Source organism: Balearica regulorum, chromosome 2 (assembly GCF_011004875.1).
Source record: "Balearica regulorum gibbericeps isolate bBalReg1 chromosome 2, bBalReg1.pri, whole genome shotgun sequence".
In the NCBI taxonomy this organism is placed as follows: Eukaryota; Metazoa; Chordata; class Aves; order Gruiformes; family Gruidae; genus Balearica; species Balearica regulorum.
The window spans coordinates 161,742,036-161,761,362 of record NC_046185.1 but is presented as its reverse complement, the minus strand read 5'-3'; the positions used below and the strand labels follow the sequence as shown (position 1 = coordinate 161,761,362).

General features: G+C 43.4%; 1 protein-coding gene across 5 annotated transcripts in view; it reads left to right on the top strand.

Moving 5' to 3' along the window:
* SCN5A (sodium voltage-gated channel alpha subunit 5) overlaps positions 1-3,592 on the top strand; it is a 218,959-nt gene extending 215,367 nt beyond the window's left edge. For all 5 annotated transcript variants that reach the window (XM_075746729.1, XM_075746728.1, XM_075746727.1 and 2 more), the window contains one exon: positions 1,504-3,592. In XM_075746729.1, coding sequence (XP_075602844.1) covers positions 1,504-2,738 — 1,235 coding nt within the window. In that variant the 3' untranslated portion in view covers positions 2,739-3,592. The remainder of the gene's footprint in view (positions 1-1,503) is intronic.
* Positions 3,593-19,327: the final 15,735 nt, after the last annotated feature.

Below are 19,327 nucleotides of genomic sequence, written 5' to 3'. Positions count from 1 at the left end.
ACCCTTAATGGTTCATGGTGTTAAAACCTGGTCCAGAACTGGCAAAATACACTTAACTTCGGTTCTGCATGACAGCCAAAGACAGGGAAGTAAAAAAGCCACATGAAAAGGGCACATGCGAATTGCTATTCTTTTGCTATTTACTTTTTATTACAATGGTTTGAAATAGTCCTTCAGGGCAGGTTTGGGCAGGTGCAGTGAATCTGGCTGTTCTCAGCCCTGCTGTCACTAGAGCTCCACACTCTCATATATCCAAGGGGTGAAACAGAAAAACAGAGTTTTACTGTTAATTTGTGCCTTTGCTGTTCTGCAGCCCCAACCAGAGATCATATGCTAGGTGCTACAGAAGTGCAGGTCAAACGTGAATCTGAAATCCTGCCAAAAGACTTTTCAGTGAAGTTGGGAATAAAGTAGCAACTGGAAGATGATCAACTAACCCAGTGAGCAGATGGAACTCAAAAATTCGGTTCTTCCAAAAAAGATTTCATTTTGAAGGAGGGAATGAAAAAATGTCATGTTAGGAAAACAGAGCCATCTTCTCATTGACTAATGCTCCTGTTGCTCTCTGGTGGACTGGGGAACCTGTAGGACCCCAGTGAAGGAGATCTCTGGTGCCCAGAGAGCAGCCTGTGCTTTGGAGGCCTTGGACCACCTGGATTTCACAGATTTGGGTCATGCAGGGAGCATCATTACCATGCAGCTCTCATCAGAGCCTTGATGCTGGATGCTCTGGATATGCCCATAGCAGCCAGTTAACCAGAGCTGTCACAGTCATAGTGCTGCGCCGAGATCAGCCAGGTCGTTTCAGCGTCGGAGGACTTGGGCCAGGCTGAGCTGGGAGACACGAGCTCAGCACGGCTCAGTGCAGTCAGGGACTGTTGGCATTAGACAACCTGGACCAAGCTGCTCTCTTTCTGCAGGAAGAGTTTAGCTACAGGGATACAGGCTCATTTCCTTGCTAGTACAATCTGAGCCCTTAGTTCCCCCTCAGCCCATCAGGGAAACTGGAAAAATTAATAAGTAAACTAACAACCAAGTGGATTTCCAGTAGAAATCTGCACCGTTCTGGCAGTGGCTCAGAAAAACAGGCCCAGCACACCAGCATTTCAGTGCTGGCTCGCTAACATTTTACAGACAAAAATATTGTTATATCAGAAAAATTCTGACTAGCTGCACTCAGGATAAATTTCTCAGGTGGGTCATGGCCAAAAGCTGCAGATATCTGTGTCCTATCTGAGTTGAATCTGGTTTCTCATTCCCAATAGACAAGCTTTCCCTTAATAAAACTGCTGCTACCATTGACACCTTTGCTTATAGTCTCAACAAAGCCTGCACGGATTAAATGGGCATGAAAACACTAACGACAATGCCATTCCCTTTACACTGGGTCTTCCAATCTGGGAAACTTTTCATTGATTTTTGTCCATAGTCCTGACTGATTGCTTTAAAGGGAAATGTGGGATTATTTCCCATGTACTAACTTGCTGTTTGTCTCTTTTCAAGGCACCGTACTTTCTGACATCATCCAGAAATATTTCTTCTCTCCCACACTCTTCAGAGTCATTCGCTTGGCTCGGATTGGCCGGATCCTAAGACTCATCCGGGGAGCCAAAGGAATTCGAACTCTGCTTTTTGCCTTAATGATGTCCCTACCTGCTCTGTTCAACATTGGTCTCCTGCTTTTTCTGGTCATGTTCATTTATGCCATTTTTGGCATGGCTAACTTTGCCTATGTTAAGAAGGAGCATGGGATTGATGACATGTTCAACTTCCAAACCTTTGCTAACAGCATGCTCTGTCTCTTTCAAATCACAACATCAGCTGGCTGGGATGGTCTTCTCAACCCTATTTTAAACACCGGACCACCGTATTGCGACCCAAACCTTCCGAATGCAAATGGTTCCAAGGGAGACTGCGGAAGCCCTGCTGTAGGGATTTTATTCTTTGTTACTTATATCATTATATCATTTCTCATTGTTGTAAACATGTATATAGCCATTATTTTAGAGAACTTCAGTGTAGCCACTGAGGAAAGTACAGAGCCTCTAAGCGAGGATGATTTTGATATGTTCTATGAAATCTGGGAGAAGTTTGACCCTGAAGCCACTCAGTTTATTGAGTATTCTGCACTTTCAGACTTTGCAGACGCGCTGTCAGAACCTTTGCGCATAGCGAAACCAAACAAAATCAAACTCATAGCAATGGACCTGCCCATGGTCAGTGGAGATAGGATCCATTGCTTAGATATTTTGTTTGCTTTTACAAAAAGGGTGCTAGGAGAATCTGGAGAGATGGATGCCCTTAAAATACAGATGGAAGAAAAGTTCATGGCGGCAAATCCATCTAAGATCTCTTATGAGCCGATTACAACAACTCTCAGGCGGAAACAAGAAGAGGTCTCTGCCATCGTCATCCAGCGGGCCTACAGGAGACATTTGTTTCGGCGCTCCATGAAGCAGGCATCCTACTTGTATCGGCACAGAACTTTTGACGGCAGTATCCTCGAGGACGATGCACCTGAGAAGGAGGGTCTTATTGCGTTCATGATGAACGAAAACTACGGCAGGCCAATAGACAAATCAGAAACTCTGTCCTCCACATCTTTCCCTCCATCCTATGACAGCGTCACCAGAGGTACAAGTGACAATCTCCAGCTGAAGATGACAGACTCGAGCAAAAGCGATGAGGCTATAGATTGTCTTCTCTCACCGGACAAGGATAAAGAATCAATTGTTTAAATGTTTGTTTAGAATGCTTTAAAATACTGTTTACAGAATGTAATGCTGTAACTACACAATGATTGAAGCAGCCTTCTTACTAAAAATTAATTGCAAAAGAAACAATGGAGGTTTTACCCTTAACTACAGGAGTCTAATAAGTCATATAACCTTTGACCCTGCTCTTTTTGACTTGGCTCAATATTTATATTTATATATGCACAGGAAGAATCTTTGCAGGGTCATAGCTGTTATATCAGCGGTGTGAATAAGAATATGCTAGACTGTAAAACAGTAAACACAGTGTATATCTATCCACAGATAAAGCCTGGCTGTATACATTCATTTAAGGTCTTACTCATATTAGTGTGTTTACTTATGGCGATGTATGACCTTGCATTCTAAAAAGAAAAAAAAAATATCACAGCTGCTGTAGCAAAATGTAACACTTACTGTATATGTTGTGAATGGTCTTTCATAAATTTATTATATTTGATATTTTTTTACTTAAAAAAAAAAAGTCTCTTTTTCCATGGAGATTAATGATCCTTACACTCTTCATGATGAACTCTGAGTCAAGCTAATAGGAACTTGCGGGATCCCCATCGTTAGAAGAGGAAAGTTGTTGCAAAGTAAACTATGAAGTTAGCAACATTTTAATTGTTTATTACACTAAGTCCTCCCTCTTGCGGGACTTGCAACTGCTCATCAGCAGAAATACAAAAAAACCCAAAACAAAACAAAAAAACCCAACAAAGGAAATGATGTCAAAATAATGAGAGAAATGGATTGTTCTATCCTTCAGAGAACTAGACAGTAATGGATTCTGTTTGTAAAACTGTTAATAAAAGCACTAATTTTTTAGTATGTTTCAAGAATCTGCTTTGAATACCGCAATCAAACTCGCCATAGAAGTAGCGCATCACATTTGTGTGTAGTGCTCCAAAGCACCATCTACGCTGGCAAAGTTTCTGTTAAGGTAGTGGGATAGGTTACGTTTTCCCCAGGAACACTGAGCTAAGCAGCCTTACTGGAAACCCTGTGCATCAAAATTAATATTACTACTACTAATAATAATTAAAAAAATGCCAATTGGACCATGCAGAACAGCTGCAACAGTGTGATCAAGAAGGTGGGAGGGGAATTGCCTCTGGATCTGTACATAAATTTTGAGGTTTTGAATCCTTTCTACTTAGTGTCCATCTTTCATTTTCTCCGACGGTACAGTTAGATCACTAGGGAAGGACAAGAAATACAGGAAACAATAAAAAGAATCTACTAGAAAATAGATATATGCTCATGTAGGCAAAGTAATATTTACAGTTGATGTGTCCATCAGCTTCAGGCCAAAGAAATGACAATGGGGTGAAAGGTGGATGTGTGGCTGTAGAAAAGTAGAGGTTTTACGTGCTAACATAGATTATTATTTATTATTAAACTTTCAGCCTCAAGAGAATGTGAGAAAGTATTTATGGAATACAGAGACAAGTCCATCATTACAAACTTTCTTTCTTTTTCACCTTCAGACTGATTGTACTTTGGTTTGGTTGGACTTCATGGAAAATTTTGAGATTTCTGTAATGAGCCATTGCACTTTAAGGAAGAGTAATTGCGCTTTTCATCTCGGAGAAGCAAAGATACCAAGAATGTATTTAAGGTGTATTGTCATTGACATTTAGTTACATCCCAGGTTGTAAAGGAGTCAAAATCCGCATGGGGTTGGCAACAAGAATTAAAGCGACATGTTGCAGTCAAGTTTATCTATGGCCACTGTTATCTGTCCTCTAAACAAGTCAGAATATGTAAAGACAACATGTCAAGAGGATGCTGATGTATCTGTGTAAATATGGGCTAATATATTCTCTCCATTCATTGAGAGGTGTCTCAGGCATTCATTTGAGAGTAGTCTATCGTTTAATTCAGAGGATTTGCCATCAGGATTCCTGGGGTCTATTCCTGATTCTTACTACATGATTTTTAGGCAAATAATTTAACCTATCTGTGCCTCAGTTTACCCATCTGTAAAATGGGGATAATAATACTTACCTACCTCACAGGGGTGTTGTAAGACTTTCTGGTTGCAAAGTGCTATAAGGGAATGAAACATACTATATAAGTATTATTATAATCATGCTCTCTTGCCCTTTTAACCCCATGTCTATGGTGTATTACATAGGGCTGTTCCTCTTGGGATTTTGTTGCCTTTAAATCTTGTATGTAATTAGATTCTAACTTAAGGGAACTACTCTTCGTTCCTTAAAGTGAAAACACTCTTTATTCTTTCCTCTGTCCCCACCCCTAACCCCCCCAAAAAACAAAATTGCTCAAGGCTTCTCAAATTAGAGAAACTTTATACAGATTCCCTGTGTATTTATGCTGTAATGTTATTCTGACTGTACATATCACCCAGAAAGAGTATGCGATTTTTATATTTATATGCATATATATATATACACACATACGTATATCTATACATATATATGTATCTTGTGAGTTTATAGAGTGGCTGACACTCAGAGGACACGACTTGCTGATTAAAATGTTTTCTTCTCAATGGGATTTATTGATCATTAGCAACGAGCTGCTGCCTATAATGAAACTGTTTAATTAGAAAATAGACCATTCATTACTTGCTGAACAAGCATTTATTGGCTGACAACTGGTAAAATTATTTTCTTGTCAAAGCTTTAGAATAAAAAGAAGAGGGAAAAATACTAAGGAAAAGGAGTATTTCTTATGTGATTTTTTTCACATATAATACAAACTGTTTAAAACCCAAGGAAAAAGCCAGCCTGCACTCAGCAGTGCAGTGTTGGTCATGTTGTTTTAAAAATATTGTAATTATTTGCAACTTATATTAGAAAATATTCAACTGATATTCTTATTAAGACTCAGGCCCGGTAACGAACGGGATGTAATGAGACGATTAGCTGGTCACTGACTATATTAGAGAAGAGCTCTTCCTCTGGTCATTTCACCCTTGCGTTGAACATTTTATTGTCATTGCTGTGAGACCCTATAGTACTGATGCAATCACAAATGGTTCTATCCTCTACTCAAAACATGTAAAAAAGAAAAAAAAAACTTAATGAAAAAAAATCTGAAAGAGGGTCTTAGCTATAGATGTTTACAGTTCAACTTTCTAAAACTGAATTGTAAACTACTTTCAAAACCTTTGTAACTGGAAGGTTGGTTTTCCATTGGGTTTTCTATTGTTTTGTGGCACATTTCTTTAGAGCTGAAGAGGGAATGGTATCTTTGTACAGTATGCAGAACTCCCCTCAAAAACTTCAAGTAACCTCACTTGCAGATCTTTATTAATGGAGCTGCCGATCCGAATCTAGCAATGATACAACCTCCCGGTGCAGTGATTTAGTTAAAGACACTAACTCAATAGTTGGCCCACACTGTCTATAAGCATGGTGAGTGCTACCATTTTTTCTGTTGATTTGTTCAATAAAGGCTACCACATGAATCACTCAAGCTATGAAAAGAGCAAGGAAAATATCAGCCAATATCATAGGACATATTAAGCTGTTTGTACCTGGAAAAATTCAAGTTTATTATGTTTCTTTATTAAATAAATAAGGATAAGAAATATTTCCTGTGCCCCCTTTTTTTTTTTTTTTTTGTTATTTTATCAACATTTATGTTATTATTTCTCTGACTCTTTTTCAGCATATTTGTTTGGGAAATGCATGGCGTCTTTTGTTAGAAGGTTTGCCAATGAAAACTCCTTCAGTTCATCTTGCGTTGTAAGGCTTATTACAACGTATTAAAGGCTTGAGCTGAAGCTTGTTGAAATCGATGAAAAATTTCTGGGTACTTCAGATGAATTTGAGGCAGACCTGAAAGCTTCTCTTCAAAAAGAGTGATTATAGGATGAGCCCAGCATTGATATTTCATCCCATCCTGCCCAGTGGAATTAGCTGAAGAAGGAAAGTATTTACTGGAAACATGGGATCCCACCTAGAGGTTTATATATATATATATATATATGAGATTTTCTTAATGGTAATGTGGATGTCTTTCCAGTCTAATTACTTTGTTTTGCATTTTAGTTGTTATTACATTAGTTATATGTTAAAATTTGTACTAAGCAAAGAGTAACATCCTTCCCAATGCATGCATGCTTTAATCCTGGAAGGAGCTTCCGAAGGGACACCGATGACCCTTAGCTGTTATCAGCATTGATTGAATCAGCCTTATCTTCACCCAGGCTAGCACCGATTTGGTCACCCTCTTTCAGTGCTCTGATATCTATTTAAACGTGGCAGGTTCCTAATCATATTAAAACAGAACAAAATTGAGATGATTTAAACTGTAATGAAATAGTCCACTCAGTCCTTTGAATTAGTTTAATAAAATCAGTTTATAATAATGGTTTACATTAACCTGGGGCAGTCTGACTTCTGGAAAAGACTTTTTTTTTTTTTTTTTAAAATAAGCACTTGCTAAAATGTGTCATATAATAATATGACTTCCGAGTAACCGTGTGTACAGAATAAATCTGCCTGAAAAAAAATCAGCAAGATATTTTTGGTTGCAAGGAGTAGTTTGTTGAAATGAGAACTCACCGTGGAGATATGTCAGGATAGTTAAGGAAATTCCCGGTTAGAATTTGTGGTCAAAATTCCCATGGGAAGGAAAATCAGGGTCATAATCCCTACTATGAAAATTTCCACACCTAGATCTTTGCCAGAATCACCTAACTCCTGTACATGGGTTCCCATCACTGTGCTAGGGGCTGCTTTGGGTTACAGGACTCCTTATTTTCTTGAAAGTCTTGGGGAAGTTTCTAAAAGCTTTCAAATTTTCCATTTTTTAGGATGAAATTTAAAAAAAAAAAATTGCCGAAGGGATTTCTTGTTTTCCAGCCCTAGCAAAGAACCTGGAGGACTTTCTCCTCAGTAAATGAGAATTTTTATATGGGTTTTTTTTTAAAAAAAAAAATCAGTCAAAGTATGTTGACTTTACAAAGCCACAGATGTATTAAATCAAGCCTGTGTGAAATCTGTGACATCAGAGTCAGGGCCTGCAATTTCCAGATTCATCCTGAGAATTTTTAGTGATTTCAGTTCCTTCTTACTTTTGATGCAAATTGTCTTACTAAATACCAGGATCATTTTGGAAACAAGTCTGCGCTAAGACGGAGAGTTACAGCACTGCAGGCAAAGTCAGGCAGTTTTCTTAGAAAAAGCCACAAGTTAGCAGCTTGCTTTAGATTTAAAGAGAATTTTTATAATCATCAAAGGTTGCTGTAGGAAGAGGAGAAATACAAAATAAATACTTGGCAGCATGCTGGGCTCTAGTATTAAAGGACGCCCATGTAGGATGACAGCAAGTGTCGTGTTTCTGACAACAGCGATGCATTTTTCTGCTGTGTGCCGGGGTGCTGAGATGAGAGCAGGATTGGATTTAAAACTAGAGAAAACAGGCAGCAGCACAGCACACACACACATTAAAAAAAAAAAAAAAGAAAAAAGAAAAAAAACCCAAACGCCTGCGAAACGGCTGCTTCTTCATGTCAATTCTCCCAGCGAGCTGTGAAAGACCGGCCGCGCCGGGTGAAGAACAAACATGGAAATCCTTCTGAGTGTTTACATATTGCAAAGAAATAGCAGCCGTGTCAAAGGGAAAGCATGCGAAAGCAAATAGTCTAAGGGGAATAGCTATTGGCAGCCAGCAAAAAAATGCTCGGGAGTCAAACGTCACCGATAACCCCGCGAGGGCTGGAGGTGTTGGGCTGCGGTGTGGGTATGGGTTTGTCAGCACCTCCGCGCGAGCTATTTTAGCCAGCTGACAAACAGGACTTTGAGCGGCTCCCAGCCCGCCTGCTTTTGCCGTGGCAAAGTTTCTGAGACGGCTGCTGCAGCCGTTGTCCCTGGAGCCTCATTGCTTTACGTGGGGTGGCGAGTCCTTGCCAGGCCAGGGCATCAGGGGGTGTTTTTCCCCTAGAAAATAACTGTATTGAATACTGCACAGACCCAGAAACATCACCAGGGTGGCTTAAAAAGTGAGATTTTAATTCAAAATGAATACCTATTGTTTTGTTTCGTTGGGTTTTTTTTTTGTTTGGTTCCTTGGTTTTTTTAATTATTATTGTTTTAATTTTATTTCCCCAAAACTTAAAGGGTATATCCTGGTCATATTTTGAAGCTTTCTAGTTTTCTAATAACTATGTTAGGAAAAAAACCTGAGGCTTCAAGAGAAAAAGATCAAAGACTGAGACAGTTACAATAAAACCGTGTAAAGTGGTCCTAAAAGGAGTTAAAATGCTGTTGTCTGCTAAAACGTGACTTGAACTATGTACCTGTACTTCAAAACATCTGTTTTCTCTGTGAAATCCCAGGTACTCTAAAGCCAAAGGGAATTTAGCAATTGCCCTTAGGGGAGCCAGGTTTCCAACCCCTTTTTTTTTTTTCATGCGGACTGTCCCAGTTGCTCACATTTGTCTTAATTTTTAATCTTCCCAAACCTGCAGACCCAGCACAAATGAAATAATTTTCATTTTTAGCTCAGGGGCAAGCTGTGCAGGTGATTTCTACAGAGGATACAAACCTGGAGTCACGGGGCCCAATGCAACATAGGACGATTCAGCCCTTGGTGGCCTCGGTGACATCTTGGAGTGCAAAGGAATTTGGGTCATTTTTTTTCCTGAGGACCAGCTAAGTCCTACTAGGAGGACACCAGGAGTCTGGTTTGTCTTGGTGATGCCTGAGAAGGAGAAAAGCTCACTGCATCATGCAGGGCTGGCTTTCTAGAAAATATTTGTGCAATTGCGGGCTAGGCTCAAGGAAAAGCTGACCCTAAGCCCAAAGCTGTCTCCTTTACACAGGCCCTTTTCTAGAAAAAAACAGATGCCCAGCGCAGATCTGTTCACACCCTTTCTTTGCAGGATCTGCAGACCTGCTGCGTGCCTGCAGGTTTGCTCTGAACCCGCTCCCAGCAGCCGCGGAAATGCTGTGGGCTGAGCGGAAGAGCTTCGGGTTAGGCAAAGCTTGCACCCACGCTTTGGGCTCTAGAGCAGGTACTCTCCTAAGAAGCGCTACGCTCTCCTGCACATCTCCAACACGGAAGATGTTCTCCATCCTGCAGCTGTTTCTCGGTCTGCTCCTGAGTGGGGCAAGGTCTGCGGGGAGGGATAAATCCCTAGTGCACCTCTGGGGCTGTTTCCTTCACAGAGCGGTGCGAAGGGCTGCCCTTCCTCACGACAGGGCACGGCAATGCTTGGAAGGCACACCTCCAATTTCTGAACGGTGTTTTGCTGATCTTGAAGGAATTTAATTATTTATTTTTTTGCTGGAATGCGGTCCACTTGAAACCTTAAAGAGGAGTGGACATCACTTCTACCCGTGCTTGCCTTACCCCACCGGCAAAGCAAGGCAGAGAAAGAGCTAGGCAGCTTTAAAGAAGCTCCTTTCTCTTATTATGGGAGTGGGAACTGAAGGCATGCTCTGGGGCTTAGCTGGGTTTCTTGGGAGGTCTGGAATCGGTGTGAGTTTTCTGGAAAGACTTTGAGGGAAGCAGAGGAGAAGGTCCTCCTGAGCCTGTGACAAAGCCGCGGGCTGTGGTTTGAAGGTGGGCTGCTCTGGATGCTGCAGAAGGAGGTTTGCAGCTGTGACAAGTGCTTGAGCAGCGCTGTGCTGAGGTGCTGCAGATGTGCAGGGTCTTCTCTAATGCCTGTGGTTGGAATGGAATGAAGATAGCTCTTTCCCTTGTGCAGTGGGAGAAGGGAGCCCCTTACCCAGAAGGGGAAGATTGATGGTGCTGTCAGCTCTCAAAGGAGGGCAGGTGCCTCTGAGGACCTGTCTGGCTTACTGTGGAGACAAGCTACATGCTCACAGGGTCCATGTCCATCTGCCTGTGCCTCTCCTCCTGGCCTGTTTCAGTCTGGTTTGGTGGAGGGGTGGGAGTCTCAAAGATAAGTGAATTCCTACGAGTTTTGTGAAAATAAGCAGTAGGGGAGATACCCACCGTGAGGCTTCAGCAAGCAGGAAAGATTATAAAAGAGCTAAGGTCTTAAGGAAAGACAGAACATTCTCACAGAGAGGGCAGATCTTACAATTGCCTCAGTTTATAGGGGGAACAATTAATTTGCACTTGTTAACGACCAGGGACCATCAATTCCATGGCCTGAAATCAGATGCTGTTATTTCTGGTACTTCAGGAAATTTTCGGATTGCCTTCGCTATCGAATGGGGAGATGCTCAAGGCAGAACCTACTGTACTTTTTGCTTTCCATGAGGAGCTGAGAGGATGGCTATGAACCTTAGGAGTAAGATCTTCTGTAAGATCACTTCTGTGAAGTGCTTCTCATCAGAAGTTTGAGGAATTGAGAAAATCTGGGGAGAAGTAAGGTGTGGGGGCAGGAGTATGCAAGTACCTCGATTTGCTTGGGTAAGAGCAGTTATTGAATAGTGTGATGGATGGGGGAAGGGGTAAGGTCAGTGATGATGACATTGGCATAAATCGCTTGCAATAGGCCACGCTCATCTCGATAGCATCAGCAGTGATGCAGACTTGTAAGCAGCTCAGGGTTGCGTGCAATGCCGCGACGGATGCCTCCGTGTGTGTGCAGCACAGATAACTGCTTATCTGCATGGCTGCTGTTCCAGTATTCATTTATCCCCATAGAAATGTTGCAGGGTTTAGCTGGGCAGGCTTTCCAGCCTCAGGGTTTCACTGCACAAAACACCGCCCTGACTGTCCTCTGCAGGCAGCGGGGAGGTGCAGAGGGCAGCAATCTGGATGTGCTCCTGCACATGGGGCTCCAACGGCTGGATTCACCTCCCGGAAAGTGTGTCACAAAGTACTGCGATACAGTAAGTTAAAAGAGAAGGTGAGGTGGGCTAAAAATTATATGCACAGGAAATACGACCCCCTCTCATTATTTTTTTTTTTTTTTAACTCAGGGCTGTGTTGGGGTGCTGGGATTCAATTCTCTTTCTCCTCATTGTCAGAGAAAAGCCCTTCTGAAACCCCGTAATATTCAACCCCAGTGCTGGTAGCGCTGTTAGCAGTTACAAGCAAAGGTGTTTCTCTCCTTTCCATGTAACAGGGCACACTGCACAGCTGGACATTGGTATAGGATAAGAAAGAAAAACCACAATTAAAATGTCCTGGTTTAAGACCTAAGTTTTTTGCCATTCAAGAGTTGGTGAAATTTCTTTTGCCAGGAGTGTGTGCCTGGCAGAAAAGCAGCTCCTTGCAGTAACATTTGCAATAGAGCCAGGATAAATGAGTGATCCCATTTTATCCGCAGAGAAGACAACAGAGGCCAGCAGAAAAATCACCTAACTTCTCACGGATGGAGGCTTGCTAAGACCCAGGGAGGCCATCTTCATTTTGCTGCAAGCTTTTAGTGGTTAATCAGAAAGGGAAATGCTCAGCTGGGTGAAGTTGAGTTTCTGAGCCTGACAGTGGGCTGCCTTAGTGCAGCCAAAGATAAGTTGTCCCTGGTGAAAACAGGAGTGCATGGTGCAAGGGGAAGCTGGTCAGTTGTCCACAGGTCAGGTGTGACCACCAAGGATAAAGCCCCAGTTTGTCACCCCGCTGTTGACCCATGCTCTTGCACAATGAGAAGGTCTTGCATTTCACATATGGCATGCATACGCTGGAAACCATAATCCACAAAGGCTGAAGAGCTTATTTTTGTGTAGGGTCTCAAGGACTTAACAGCTTCAGGGGCCAGAGCATGAACCTGCTATGCGGCAGCTGCGATCTCCTCACACCTCAGCCTCCCTGGGAAGGGTGGGAAGATCAGCCTGAAGATTAGTCGGCCTTCACATTCTTGGAGTGTTTGGCATAGAAACACTCCTGGACACTGACAGGGAAAAGGTGAAGAGTTACCCAGGCTCCAGAAGGTGGTAAACGTGGCCCCTGTCCAAGTCTAACAGGGGTAGTAGTGCTGTTGCTTTATAAGGTGACATGGGGAACGGGTGGTGACTTGCTGGCTTACACCTCTCAAGTCAGTTCAGTGTTGCAACCTGTCTTGGGAAGGATGAACAAAGCACACCCCTTCATGCTCGAAGTGGGCCATCCTCCTTAGTTTCCTCTGAAAGGAATTTAGTCCACATGCTCAGAACTGGTGTGGGGCAAAACAGGGGATTTTCAGTAAAACCATATCATCACCTCCATGAAGGCAACCAGGGTGTGTCTTCCTTAGCAATCTCTCCTGGAGCAAACTCCAAGTTAAAGGGAGCTTTCAGAGTAAAGAATGAGATAAAACATGATCCTGTAGGAATCTTTTTATCTCATAATGTTTGCAATTACCAATCTGAGCTTTTGTAATCCTCTCCTTTCCTGGTGTAGGAGTTGATGGTTGCAGGTATCACAGTTCTGGTCTCAGAGCTGTGTCCAAATCCCTGAAGCCTGAAGCTTACGGTCCTTACCCAGCTCTAATTTGAGAGCTTTGACTCTCACACCAGCTGACTGCATGGATTAAATGCATGTAAATACCTTCATAGCGACTGGCAAAACACACTCGTGACGCTATCCTAAATTGGGATGCTCTCTCTCCAGGGATGTCTGTTTGATGTTATCACCTACTCAGCAAGTAAATCCATTTACTGAAGGAGGAAGACTTCATGCTCTCCAGTCAGGCCCACAAATAGTTGCTTTGCCCTCTAAGTCTGCTTTCTACTCTGTTTTGCCATCACTAAAGCTGGTTTTCTAAAGGCCGCGGTGCAAAGATACTGTTATTAATGCTTCAATATCATCTCTATTTCAGCTCAACTTGCTATGAGTCACTCTGATGTTTGCACCTTGGTGCTCTGTCTTATTGGTCTATGAAAGAGTCAGGATGAGAGTTTCCATTCCAAACACTCATCTCCTTCCCAAACTAATGAGGTCAGACAGGTCTGCCTGCAAGACACAGATTTTCTCAAGGGTGTCATATCACTGACAAAAGCTATGAGAAGGTGGTGCCTTCAATATGAATCAAACGTTCCTTGGCTCACATCACTTGCTATACAAGTGTGCACAAGGCAATGCCTCACATCCAGCATGAGACATGCTTCATCTCCTCACCCCTCCATAATGGTTGAGATTGCCTACACTTGTTCCGAACACTAGTTTTCTGCTGATTTCCCTGTCTGTAAGAATATATATTAATTTCTGACTTTTTTTTTTTTTTTTTTTACTTTGGCTGTAGGATTTAGGTGAGCACAATGAAAACCTGCTCCCTGTTATGCTCAGGAATTAGTAGTTTTGGAGCAGTGAGCCAGGCAGGTCTGTTTACCTGCACGGACCACGTCTTGGGCTGTGTTTCCGACTCATACAAGTTACATCCATGATGGTAACCAAAATGAATCACAGGTCATTCTTCTTGCCCAGAGGCTAAATAGGATGGCAAGACTAAACTCTGATCTCCCTGAGCAGGGTCTCACCTTCCAACCTACTTAGCTGGAGCAGTCCTTTGCCAGTCTAAACCCCAAAAACATGGTTTAGAGGTGCACATTGACCTGGATCAGAACAGTTCCAGGGATCTTTCACTGTTCAGCCCTATCAGGGCTTACTGCTAGGCCACCCTCCACCAAAGCTTCAAGACCTTCTGAGAAGGGAAATGGCTGCTGGGAAAAGAAATGTAGGTAGAACAGGCAGCTGATGATGGGACAGAATCAATGAGAAAAGGGAAGGAGTGTGAGGGTACAAGGGGATTCAACATGGGTGTCATGGGATGACCTGGGGACACCACCAAGCTGCTGCCACTACCAGAAGGCACACAGGGAGCAAGTGGTGCAGCGCTTAGAGCAATTTTGTAGTTCAGCTGATAGTGTGCCAAGCACTGAGGTCTGTGCCTAGCCATGTCTCGTGCAATGGTATGGGAATAATCTCTTTGACAAAGGGCCCACACACCTGGGGAGCAATCCGGAAAGTTCCTCAGACAGGCTGCTTCTCCATCTGTTCAGTCCCGATGAGAAACCTGGCTGATTTCTCAAGTCACCAAAAAGTGTGGTATATTCTGGTTTGAGAGTTCTTCTTGACAGGCTCCTACGAACTGAGGACTCTGGGGAATGGATGTCTGATGATTTTTTATTTTTTTTTCCCACAAGTCTAACCAATCTCACTATATTATAAAAAAAAATAAAACCAGAAAAGCAAAGCTCTACATGTGTCTATGTGTATACATGGAAATACATGACTGCAGGAGGAATTTTTGAGAACGTTTTACCTGGAGAGGACTCCATGTCTCCATCCTGGGCTTCTGAAGATATTTGTCTGAGCCAAAACATGCTCTTCATTTTTAGAGGATGGAGAAGGTAGACTATTTTATACTCTGAAAATGTGTGCAACATTAATGAAGCCAAAACCACAAAAGGGCTCAATTACACTTGCATTACAAAGTGACCACAAAATCTAATACTGGTGGAGTTTGAATGTCTGCTGGCTTGCAAGAAGATGACCACAAGGAATGCAAAGCACGATCTGGCTACTGCTGTTGCCACTCCTGGGGAGAAAACCTGCTGGGCTAGAAACCTGCCCCAAGCAGCTGGCAACCCAAAAGATAAGTGCAGTCTGCTGTTATTGTTGCTTCCTGCTAGTTAAATTTCTTTCCTCTTTGTTTATAGGGGATCATGGAGGGAGGCCGGATGTTCCTTGTGCTAGAGACAACTCATCGTGCTAGTGATGGCAACATCATCACAGGACCCAAGGCCAGAGTGAGACAAATGCAACTGACTCAGCAGTAAATCTGCTTTCCTCCTCTCCCTGCATGCAGCATGACTGCTGCTGATCCATAAAGGATGCTCTGGGCATCTCTCGTAACAGCAGCTGTCCCTCTGTTCAGAGCAAAGAGGCATCTAAGAAATCTTGGTATGTCTCCTGCCACACTCAGCAGGAAAACTCAAACTGCACTGCAGGCTAAAAGTGATCTTGCAGCAGGGCCAAAAGGTTCAAGACCCAGTCGTCCTTGTCACAGCACATTAAAAATGGGTAGTCATTCAGCTGTGCACAAGCAAAGGCTTTTATGTAGAGCAAATGTAATCTTCTGCCACAAATCAGCGTGAGAAACAGTAGGCAAGCTCCAGGAGTTAGCTTTCTGCTGACGCTTAGAGTATCTACAAAGATTGCATGCTCGGCAAGACCCAGGACTCTGAGAGGGGGAAATAAGTCAAGGATTCCCCTTTTCTTCACAAGGTGCTTTCCAAACGGTACTGACAACTGATGTCCTCTAGCCACAGGGCAGATGCAGTCTGTCCTGGATTGCTCATGGCTAGCGGTTGAGGCTTGGCATGCTTCTGGACGTGGCAGTCCAGAGACATCAGACAGGGTTTTTTTTCAGTTTTCTCCAGAAACACCATAGCTCCTCTTCCCTTCCCCCCTCTCCAGGCTCTCAGCATGGAGGTCTCCAGCTCGTCTCTGGTTAGTAATGATGCTTTGCCAGGACTTTCCCTGACTTTCAGTGAGAGAAGTGCAGCCAGCAGATGAAGACAGGCTGAGAGAGTTGGGGTTATTCAGCCTGGAGAAGAGAAGGCTCCAGGCAGACCTTAGAGCACCTTCCAGTACCTAAAGGGGACTACAGGAAAGCTGGAGAGGGACTGTTTACAAGGGCATGGAGTGACAGGACAAGGGGGAATGGCTTTAAGCTGGAAGAGGGTAGATTTAGATTAGGTATTAGGAAAAAAATCTTTACTGTTAGAGTGGTGAGACACTGGCACAGGTTGCCCAGAGAAGTTGTGGAGGCTCCATCCCTGGAAGTGTTCAAGACCAGGTTGGATGGGGCTTTGGGCAATGTGGTCTAGTGGAGGGTGTCCCTGCCCATGGCAGGGGGGTTGGAACTAGATATCTTTGAGGTCCCTTCCAACCCAAACCATCCTATGATTCTATGACTTTTCTTTCAATAGTTGAACAAAGTCCTAAATTCAAATCTTTTGGTCAACTTTATATTAAACATTTTGACTGAACCAAAACTACCTGTATATTTATTAAGGGCAACTTTGGCTGAAGACATCATATGGAAATATCATGCTCAAATATTTGGACTCAATAGTTTTCTCTCTCAATACGGTCTTTCCTTATGGGCCTTTTGTTTCATTAAGATTCACGCTAAAAGAATCTCAAACCTTGGTCAAGCTTGGGCATCCAGCTCACATCAGATGTCCCTGGCACTACTGTCAATGCTACAGGCCAAAGAATTTAATTCCTCTCTAGCAGCACTCCAGCCTGAAGCTGTACCATGTCCTGGAGATGAAAGCCTCGATTGACCATCGAGGGTTTTGTATCACCTGAGAGCATCCCTACATTGTTAATGCAGCAGTGAGCAGAGCTGTGAGCTGCTCCAGCATAGCACTATGCAGACTGGGGTGCAGAAACACGTGAGCTGCCCCAGCTCAGCCCAGATCCAGCTTACTCCTCTGCAAATGCGTATGTCAAGCCCAGCCCTGGCCATGAACAAAGTCAGCCTTTGCCCTAGGTGGCTGATGCTGTAAAGAAATAAGGTCTTCTAATATCTCTTCAAATGAGTGTAGATATTCTTTATATGCTATTAACAATTGAACTATGTCCAACTACATGCAAATTTGAAAAAGGAGGTTAAGAAGTATCCTGCTGTGAAGCAGCAACTGAAAGCTGTTACCTGAAGCCTGCTTAATCTACTGTAACATTTTTTAGCCCCTCTGTCATGTTTTCTTTCCCTAAAACAGCCTAAGACAATGTCCACAGTCCTAGAGGATTCTGGTGGTAGTGGTCATGTTAATAATCTCTTCTGTAGCCTCCTTCCAGCTATACAGTGAAATATTGCCTCCCTGGGTATTGTGGAGGCTGTGGGGCTGTCAGAGCCTGTGCAGTCACGATGACTTGCAATCCCATCTCTTGTTGCTTTCCAAATGAAGCACAGGGGTGCAGACATGTGGCATGGGCTCCCCAGTGCCAGCGTTACTGTGCACACATGGCACCGTGGTTCTGCTGCTCTTCTGCTCCAAATAGGTGCGTGAAAGGATCACTGCTCTTCTTCCCGTGGTACAATGCTTCTTATATTCTAGTGTAAGTAACTGGCTGGACCATCTGTAGCTGGATTCAGCTGACAGCACTGCTCTTAAACAGTGAATACGTGATCATTTGCCCTCGCACTCCCTATGAACAAATAAACCCAGTAAGACCATCCAGCTCCACACTTGCATCTCTCACTTTAAGAACACAAACCCTTAAGTACGGTCTGCCCACGTGTTTCTGGTGGGTTAGAAAATATTTACTTTGTGATAGTCATTGCTGAAATGTGGTCACTTCTGGGAAGAGAAGCAGCTGCTGTTTACTGAAGGAAGGGAGGCTTTGTGGTTTGGACAGTGGCTGGAGCCCAAGATTTTATTCTGGCAACACCACTGCTGGGAGCTGCAGCATCATGTAGACATGCCTTTGCAAGATGGGCATTACATAGCTCAGGTGCTGGTGGGAATGTAACCACAGACATGAGCACAGAACCCTCTATGAACTGATTCATCTGCTGTCTTGGGTAAATTATGCTGCCCATTCCAACCTCTGTGCTGTTTTAACTATATCGCTGCAAGCCAGTAGGCTCAAAACGAGCTCAAGCACCTCTGGTGCTTAGCCCTAGAAGATCCTGAAGTGCAACCAAAGGGTTACGTTGCAGATTAACCCCTTGAGGAATCTGTCTGCTTTCTCTGCCCTCTGTGAAATGGATGGATGGAGTGTGTGTGCACAGAGGAGGTGGAAGGGCAAAAAAAGGAATAAAGTGTTAATTAGACATTAATACATGTGTTTGCAGCCCAGCAAGGTCCAATCCTCCCTTGGTTGGGGCTCCGACACATCTGACCTGTCACAGTTCAGGACCGTAAATGGAGAGGTGGCTACTCAGCTGAGACTGGAAGGTAAGAAGAATCTCCTAGGTAGACCTTCCCAAGGGACATTATTAGGCAAATTAAAGGCACTTGCATACCTTTCAGATCTCCTTTTGCTTTTCTTCTCAGAAATACATCTTCTCAGCGAGGATTTAGGAAACGGCTGAAGTGAGTTGGGAGTTGTCCCACAGCTCCATAAGGACTGACAGGATGTCCCATGGTATAAGCCATGGGAATGTACTGCTCCTCTCATCTCCCTGCTTGACTCAGATGCAGGTGGAGATAGCAAAAGGCCTGTTTTGCCAGACATCAGGAAACAACAGAAGAGGTGAAGCTGGAAATGGCCAAATGGGAATAAGTAGGATACAGCCTGTTGGTTATTTTATTTTGTGAGGAAAAGGATCCAGCTGGTTCCTATCCCTAGTATAGCTTAGCTTTTTCTGTAAAGGTAGCATAAGGGCATCAGTGGTAGCACATATCTCAAACTGGACAACACTGGTCTTACTAGAAATGCTTGCTCATTTAGTCTTATGCCTGGATGAGTTTTATTTGGTAACCAAACTGGAAAGGTTTTTTTAATGGGATCCAGATGTGAAGCAACCTTTAAGCACTAACAAGGAGTGGTTTGAATCCGCTGGGCACAGCTCTTTGTCGTCCATCACTTTAACGCGATGTAGCAGCCCAGGGTTTCGGAGGGATGTGCTGGGAGTCAGCAGACTGCAACGGCTGTGTCTGTCAAACTGCAGGACACTTGGGAGGCTGCGTTTGCAGCCCCTCGGGGATAGCAGGGATTGGCATTGATCAGTCAGACAT